Source organism: Notolepis coatsorum (genome assembly GCF_963971535.1).
Source record: "Notolepis coatsorum genome assembly, chromosome: 5".
Taxonomy (NCBI): Eukaryota; Metazoa; Chordata; class Actinopteri; order Aulopiformes; family Paralepididae; genus Notolepis; species Notolepis coatsorum.
Window position 1 is genome coordinate 104426992 of NC_140169.1, and position 9188 is coordinate 104436179.

The window sequence follows — 9188 nt, forward strand, 5'->3', positions numbered from 1 at the left end:
TGAGATTGAAAGGATTAGAGACAGATACTGCATGATATTCGAGAGAAGAGTGACATCGCTGGGAGTGGTGTTAAGTTTGTAGCCCATGAGGGAGCTGTCATGAGGCCAGTGCCTCCACCCCGTCTGGAGGGTCGAGGTGTGTGAGTGAAGTTATAGTTTGTAGATAAGGCTGCAGGTGTTGATGAGTTATTGGAGGTTATCCAGGTCTCGGTTAGAGCCAGGAGCTGTAGATTTTGACTATGGGTGTAGGCAGTAATGAAGTCAGCTTTCTTGACGGCTGATTCTATCTTTACCAATGCATTGTCTATAGAGTGGCTCCAGTCTTACCTGATGACATCACAAATTTGAGTTTGAGCTGTCTCATAATTTTTTTGTTCATGTTCACACATATTTTTCAAACCATTGAAATAGCATGTATGAATGTTTTTCTTTTTTTGAATGTTCTCTTGGAATTGTATTTTTGAATTCTAGAACTCCCTAGCTTTCAGGTGGCCGTTGTTGTATCGTCATTGTTAGTCTACGATGTTCGGTTCTCAGTACACGTGAAAAGGGTAAATAGTTTCCTGTTAGATTACAAGGGACTTGATTGACAGATGTCTGGGTGACGGTCAGCAACACCACTCCTATCATCACTGCTGGTAACATACTGCAAGGTTTTTCATGTAATAAGAAAATGCTCCTCAAATGAGCTAGTGTCAATATAATGTGAAAAGCTCAGAAAAAATTAACACACATCATCTGAGCCAGGCGACGAATGCAAAGTCTTTATATATATATTTCTTCATTGTAATTGCAACAACATATTCATAGAGCACGGAAGTACAAGGTAGAATGAAACACAGACACTTGATGCTGCTGTTTTGATGTGATGTGAGGCAAATGGTTTCCCTTTTGACGTCGAGCGCCTGCATTTCTCAGTCCAAGTAGTGCACCATGTGGAGTATAGAGTCATTTCAAAGCGTCAGTAAACTTAAAAAAATGAAAAAAAAAGATCTGACAAATAAATACCTGTACAAGACCATATGTAATACTAGGTTCAGAAATCACAAAAAAAATATCATGCTTTTCTTAACAGAACAGAACACTTGATATATGCACTTTCATCATAAGCACAATGCAGCATTTCTGGCAAGTTATCGCATCCCTTCACAATAACACTATCATCAACAAATGGCAAAACATGAGTACATTGGATATTCATATACATCATATATCATTTGTATATATTTATATATATATATATATATATTTATATACCTTAAATAAAGTGCCTTCCTTTAAAATCTGTGATTTCAAGATGTACATGCATGTTTGCGTACATCTTTGAAATAAGAGTTCCTGAAAAGAGGTTTGGAGCTTAAACCCTATGACTTCAAGCCAACAGTCTCAACCGTAGATCTAGAAGGGATAGAAAGGACCCCTCCCCGGTGTTATGGTAGATTTCTTCAGTACACCTAGGATGGCGGCCGTGAAATGTTGATTACTGGAAATGAGCAGTGTTTCATGTAGTGAATGAGATCCGGAAAGTTGAAATGTTCAATGCAACTTTTAACTCAAATGTTATGTGAAACGTTTGCCTTCGCCATGGTAACACGATAGCTTTCGGAGTCTCGTGCACTAAAACAAGGCTGATTTCAGGGCCCAACATAATCAAACATGTTAGATCTGTTACGTGTAGCAGCCGTTCAAAAAGCAGAGACCTCTCACATGTTTTTGTAATTTTGATAAGTCCCAGTTCCTTTTGTTTCCGCCTGTGTTTTCCTTTCCCATTTACCCCGTCATTTTGTCCTTGATACTGCATGTGGGGTTAATGGGGAAATTGCTTTTCACCAAAGGATTTCATGTTTTGTTAATGTTCCCATTTTTAAAAGCCAAATTGCTAACCCTAAATGACCGGATGTTGCAGAGAATGCACCGATGCTGGTGCCCTGATCTGGTGACCTGAAGGGGATACGGACCACTAGCCTACATTAATAAAACTCCAGGAAAGGTGTTTTTTGCCAACGGCTTGGCTAGCTGGTCCATATCCATTTCCATTCATTTGTGCTAAGCTAGGCTAGCTTGCAGCCGGATAGAGGAAATTGAAATCTATTTTATTGTCCGACTTTGAAGAAGACGGTGAGCGCATTTCCCATACTGTTGGCATGTTCCTATAACTGCCTCTTCGAAATTCTAAATCCTCTTCCTTATCAGATAGAGAGAAATGTATATTAGAAGGCCTTGTTCACGGGAACCACAGCCTGCATGAACCACAAACAAAGCTAGGAGTGATGGAAAGACGGGAGCAGCTGGAAACACGTCGCCCATGAGAGGCCTATAATTAGTTGAATACAAATGACCACTCTATCCATTCTGGCTCTACGGTTTCACCAGCAGTGACAATTGTTTTTCCTTTACCAAACACAATGCATCATAATGACAACAGCTACTCATAATAACACGTGTCAACAGTTCAGTCGCTTGCAAAAAACTGCACAAATAGCATAGATTCATTATCTCGATCACTGCCGTGTTAATCAGTTTTTTTTGTTTTTCAATCCCACATTGGATCCCACATTCCACATCCATCCTCCTGAATACATGTGCACTTCAGCACAGGGTCCAACGGCGCTCCACTATCGAGGTAAATGGAGGAAATGTTCGCGGTGTGGCCCGGTCAGTCCCCCCTGAGAACACGTTCCGTGGAGGTTCTCATCACAGCGATGCTGAGCATGAAAACATCTCGGCTGAGAACAACTGCAGATGGTCACGTTCACAAGGCTGCAGTTACACGGGCACAAAACATCCTCCACTTATTTTGAAAACTCTCAATGGCACCGATATATACTGTATGTGGGGGCTCATTTATAGAGAGATTGCATGATTGAACATGATCATACCGATAGGTGTGTGTCGAGATTCACGTCAAAGGGTTTCTGAATGCGGGGAGAGCGGACGTGGGAGAGTTCCTGACTCTATACTAAGTCCAGACTTGATGTATGAACCTTCCCTAGTGGCGCTGCTGAGGTAGTGCTGGTGTGTGTTGCAGACAGGCCGTTTTGTTGTGTATCAGGCCGGCTGTGCTGTTCTTCCTGTTTTGTTTCTTCAGCAGTGATCTGCTGTTTCTATAGGGTCAAACTTCTTTTTTTTTAATGGCAAAGATTACAATAATAAGAGTTTGCAGTGTAAATAATTCAGCTTGTCTGTGTGCGTTTTAATTTAAGTTGCTTCTGGATTTCAACATGGTAAAGCTGAGCTACACGTCTTTAAACGAGCGTAGTTCATTTTATGAATGATGCATATTTTGAGAAATGATCTTGAGACCAAATTGAAGATGAAATCTGAGCACATATTTATGAATGATGCTCCAGAGTATAGGGACTGTCTTGACAAAAAATATCTCATCTAATCAGTTGTTTTCTTGTTTACACAACCATAAAAAGATGTGTGTGACAAAGTGTACAATCAGATCTGCGCCTCTGTGTAAATGCAGCCTACAATATATACTTTAATCTCACCCGCAAGCTTATCATAGCATGTTTGAAAATCCGTTTCTAGCTTACTGCTCTGGTTAATATGCCAACCATCAGACTCTTAAAGGAACACACCAACCTTAGGGGAAATACACATGCTGTCTTCTCCAGAGTCAGACAAGAAGATAGATACCAATTTTCTCTCTGTGTGTTCAGTACCTATAGCAAGCTAGCTAGCCTCGCTTAGAACAAATGACTGGAAGTGGATACGGAGTGGCTAGCCTCTCCTGGAGTTTTAAGCTAGGCTAGCCGGTACCCATCCACTTCCATTAATTTGTGCTAAGGCGAGGCTAGCTTGCAGTTGGATCGCTTTCTACTGAATGCACAACATTTTAATGAAATTGGTATCTATCTTCTTGTAACTGCATTTCCAATAATGTTGGCATGGTCCTCTCATGAATGTGTCTAAGTGTTTGCTTGAGTGGGATCTTTAAAATGTCGAGTTGTCTGTCCATTTGGATCTACTGGCGTCCTTACAAACCATAAAGGCGTGTCTCATCAAAAATTATCTCTCTTATTACCTGTCAAACCTGAAGTATCTTAATCTATTCTTAGCAGCATAGTTAGGATTATTCATGTGTTGGGAATTTTCCTGTGCATTACTTTTCTCACATCATCATAATCGGCCCTGTGACTTTTTTTTTTTTTTTCATGATGCAAAATCATTATATGGAAGTGTGATCGAGATGTTTTACCCCGGGACTCCAACAACCAAAAAAGAAAGAAAAAAAAGCCAGCAGGTAGACATCGTGCTCACATGCACACAGGATCGTGTACCAAAAAAGAACAAGAGAAATAGAAAGCGCTTGATGTCATGCCAGATGTGTAACAGGTTGGCAAGCATTGGGAGAGAGTACTGCATCTTTTTTCTTTTCTCCATTCATGTAAATCAGTTCAGTTCAGTTCAGTTCAGTTCAGTCCAGAGACCAGGTATCAGGACATTGTGCCAAATCCTAACTTGAGACGTGCATATACACTTCAACATTGGCCTTTTAAAGCCCCCCCCCCAAAGACTCCTGGAGACATTGTATACTTCAACATCACCTTTAAAGCCCCACAAAACTCCCGGAGAAATCAACGCGTGACCACCATGACAAATGCATGGTTCAACGACCACTGTGTGATTTAGATAGAACGTGTCTTGTTTAAAGGAACCTGTTCCCCTTCTCAAGTTAGGATTAGGCCCGCTGACTCTCGGGCGGGGGGGATGGGTGGGGTTTTGCTGTGGTAGTTTTGGTGGCGGCGGCCCCCTCAGTACTCCCGGGCCTCCTCCAGCTCGTTCATAAACACGTCTTGGTGGGGGTTCTCCGAGCAGCTCAGCACGTTGTTTGGCGGCCGCACCGCGTGGAAGCGGCTCCAGTCCCCCTTGCACAGGATCCAGGGCAGCACGTCCACTTTGAAGTGCAGCTCGGGCGAGAACTCCGTGCTGATCAGGTTGGGCGTGCCCGCGCCCTTCCCCCGCGTGATCAGCCGCCCGCGGTCGTCGTAGCAACACTGCTGCGCCGCCAGCGTGGACGAGTCGCCGGAGAGCGCGGAGCGGATGCAGTTGCGCGCCGACGACTTGTAGATGTCCAGGCGCTCCTTGGGACCGCTGGCGTCGCGCCAACGGAACGGCCGGCTGTGGGCCTCGTCGTGGATGCTGACCACCGTGTAGGCCACCTCTATCGGGAAGGAACAGGGGCAGCTGGGGAGCTCGGCCAAGGCCTGGTGGGTGTATCTCTGGAGGAAGTCACTCTTGCAGTTCAGCCACTTCTCGCAGCGGTCCACGTCTGTGGGTTAAGAGAGAGATACCATGTGTTACAAGGGTTATAAGGGTTATCCACTCAAATCCAGCAGACAAATATAGATTCCTCTTGGAGAAAGTCAACCCACAGGTCCTTCACCTAACACAGCGTGATGAGTTTGAGCTTCAGCTGACTGTGAATGAGATGAGGATGATGATGATGAGGATGATTTGAGGTAATTATAATAATTTGAGGTAATTAAGTGAAGGCTAGTTTGGCATGCTTACAGCAGGGTGGTGTCAGCCCAAGGTTGTTCTGACACACTCAGGGCATGACCTAGGTTGTGTCCACCTATATTATTTTTTATTGTGATTATTAAAAAAGGACCCAAAGGATACAGAGAGCTGTCAGACTCTGTTTAAATTCTGTGGGAGGAGGGAATATGATTGGAGGATGAGGGACATGTGTTTGGTAGAAACTATTAACTACAGAGAAGTGACCGACTGAAGTTAACAATATGGTTATTGTTACTATGATCTTTGTAACGAGGAGGAATGTATTAGACTGACCTGTGCCGAATGGCTCTGATCCATTCTCCATGTCGAAGGGGAAAGTATCCACCACTGTGTTGGTGTCATCTACGGAAGAGGCACATCAGCTTTAGAACCAACACCACATCCCAATACACACACACACACACGCGCGCGCGCGCACGCACACATGCACGTTTACAACTACCATCTTCCCTTTTTGTTTTAGCTAGTTAGTTAATTAAGGCTCTAATCAACAAAACATGAATGACTTTGTTACACCTGTGCATGAAGCACAACATTGGTATTGGTAATCACTCACACATGTGTGTGTGTGTGTGTGTGTGTGTGTGTGTGTGTGTGTGTGTGTGTGTGTGTGTGTGTGTGTGTGTACCTGTCTGTCTGTCTTCTATAACCAATATAACGTGCACATTCCTAACATGATTTGGCTCAAACTTGATGGATAGGTTGACAGGCAGCTAAGGACCTGCCTTAGTGAAAATATCTGGCTGGTCCTTAACACTTTGAGTGCCAACGACGCTATATGTCGTTAGTTCATGCCGACCACTGAATGCCAGCAACGCTATATAGCGTTTGTTTGTCGTTTTCTTTTTTTATTAACGATTTGAATTCATATTTCATCAATCTAGTCTCACGTTAGTGCAGCAACCTTTCTCTGAGCTCCATTGGGAAAATATCGCCCCCTAGCGTCTCTCCCTGTGTAACTGCACCCCATTGGATTAGACTGATGGGGGGGGGGGGAGGGGGGGGGAATCCAGTTTCCTCATTTTACTTATCCGGCAAGCCATCCGAAGACATCGAAGTGATTGCCGAGCCGGAAAACAGCATGGAATACATATTTCCAGTACCCAGCGCTGAATCAATAAACGCGATCGATATTTGGAATGGCGATCAGGAATTGGAATAATCTTTTTGGAGAACATCTGATCTGAGGTAAGGAATCTATTTTACCAGTCTTAGGATAATCGGATCTGTTTTCACAGAGATATCAGCGTTTGCCCTATGTGTGTGTGTGTGTGTGTGTGCGCTGATCAGGAAATGAGAGAATATATTTTTCAGCTCGCTTCTCATAGCGTGCATAAGTACACATATACTATCGATAATCTAGCGTTTATTTGAAAACGATTCATAAATAGGCAGAAAAATTACAACGTTTTTTGTGTATTCCAGAATATTCCAGTAAATGCCGTTTATCACAGAATCTTTATATTTTCCTGAAACTTTCAAGAAAACGAGGGCTTTTCAAAATGGTATAAAACGGAAATGAACCGATTAAAAAACAATCCGTTTCGACAATTTTAACTGCAAACAAGTCATTGATAAGCGACGGCCAGATTAGACACATAGCCATAATTTAAGACATAGATTATGCGTTCACAATGCTATCATTGAAGTGGGTGCTGGCATTCAAAAGACCATGTTCACCAGTGGCATCCAAAGTGTTAAGGTCCCCAGAGTTTGCTCAGAACAGGGTAAATCTGCATTTTGCTACAGTATGATGAACTCCAACAGTCCTTAAACCTTGAGATTCCCCCCTCTGTTGCAGAGTTTAAAACCTTGATCTCCAACCTTTGCCAATCAAGTTGTATGTGTTTTAATTTATTTGTTATCCTTGCTTTTTGCCTCATCTTGTTGTCTTATTGTTATGATTTTATATGCTTCTTTTAGCTTATTTCTGTATGTACACTCAACGTGACTGTAAATGAGGGAAACCTCAGTTGCCTTTTGAGTTTAAATAAAGGTTTGAAATGAAATAAAGTTTAAGTTTTATTCTATAAAAAGAATAGGTGAATTGAATTTAAAAAAAATTCTCACACTCCTATTTTGAAAGTCAAAATCGCACTGACCTCAGTAGACCCCTCTATGAGGATCTAGCCAAGATGAGGAGGATGTTCAGAATGACCCCCCCCCCCCCTACACAACACAACACAACACAATCCACCTCGACCAGTCCTTCGTGCCAGTAGCTATCAGGCTCCACAATGTGGGCATGGACTGTTGCCAATAGTTGGAGAACTAACGGCTGGAGAACTTGAGAACTATTAGGACTGTCTGACTCTTAATTTAATACTAAACACTGCACGGATTCTGGTGCAGTGTGCTACTATGTTACCATGTATACTATTATCATAATTATTGCTTGTACTCCATTACTATTACTATTGCTATTATTATCTGTTCTGCCTGTACCTCCCCTCCCCCTTCAACCCTCTCCCATGCTGCTATGACACTTGAATTTGCCCAAGGGGATTAATAAAGGAACACTTGGGCTTGATGTGAAGCCAAGGGAGATGTATGCCTCATCATACTTTTTTGCTTTTGGCTTTGTAACATGAACAATGTTAGCTTTTGTGTGCAACGCGTATTTTAATCTGTATATACATTTCATTCTTCTCAGATTATTTTTGTTCCACTGGTAGCATAGCCAAACCTCTCTCCACACTGTGTTAGTGCTGCGCCTGCATTGCAGTAGTGTAACAACTCTTTTTTTTTTCTTTTTTTTTATCTCTGCATCCTATCCACCCCCCCCCCCCCCCCCCCCCATACCCGTCCTGCAGTTTAGAATCTGTTCAAGTTCCGCACAGCTGGAATGGGAATGGGGTTTCTCATGGGAACAAGGACGAAGTGAAAGTTGTTTGGGTCCGAGTTGGGGTCGTTGACTAGAACTGCCATTTTTTCTCCCTCCTCTCCTCCAACAGAGAAGGAGACAGATGAGTGGACGGGCCTGGGGGCGCGCCCCACAGTTTGGGAACCACTGGACTAGTCGCAACTACATACTATTGAAATTGGTCTCCATAGTCTAATTGGTGTTCTCCTAAATATTCCTGACCTGGAGGGTAGATTTACAGGGCCATGTGTGCTGTGGCGCGAGTATCGCATTTCACTGAGTGCCACTCTAGTTTTAATATTACATTTCTTTGGCAAAGTTGACGATGGACCACTTCTACGCAAACTGAATGAGAGCTCACCTGGGCAAGGGTCCAGGTCACATCTGGAGGCTTCTGTCAGAGTACAGGAGTAGCCACAGGACCTAGACCTCTTCCTCTCCCCGTGGCCACAGGTCACCGAGCAGGGAGACCAGGCCGTCCACTCATCTGTCTCCTTCTCTGTTGGAGGAGAGGAGGGGAAAAATGGCAGTTATAGTCAACGACCCCAACTCGGGACCAAACAACTTTCACTTCGTCCTCGTTCCCATGAGAAACCCGTTCCCATTCCAGCTGTGCGGAACTTGAACAGATTCTAAGTCTCGTGTTGGAGTAAAATAAAACTTAATTAAAGGAAAGAGTGAGAGAAAGGAGAGCGAGAAAGTCTGTGAGAGAGAGGTAAAGCTGAATTCCTCTACGGGTTGCTAGGTGTGCGGCGTCGTTACTTGTGGTCGCAGAGCAAAACGCACTCTGATA

General features: G+C 43.4%; 1 protein-coding gene across 1 annotated transcript in view; it reads right to left on the reverse strand.

Annotated features, from left to right (window-relative positions):
* Nucleotides 1-739: 739 nt before the first annotated feature.
* Nucleotides 740-9188, reverse strand: part of ism2b (isthmin 2b) — a 22140-nt gene continuing 13691 nt past the window's right edge. Inside the window, exons 3-5 of the mRNA XM_084314206.1 lie at nucleotides 8757-8894; nucleotides 5806-5874; nucleotides 740-5281 (exon numbers count right to left, since the gene is read on the reverse strand). Coding sequence (XP_084170332.1) covers nucleotides 4764-5281; nucleotides 5806-5874; nucleotides 8757-8894 — 725 coding nt within the window. The 3' untranslated portion in view covers nucleotides 740-4763. The remainder of the gene's footprint in view (nucleotides 5282-5805; nucleotides 5875-8756; nucleotides 8895-9188) is intronic.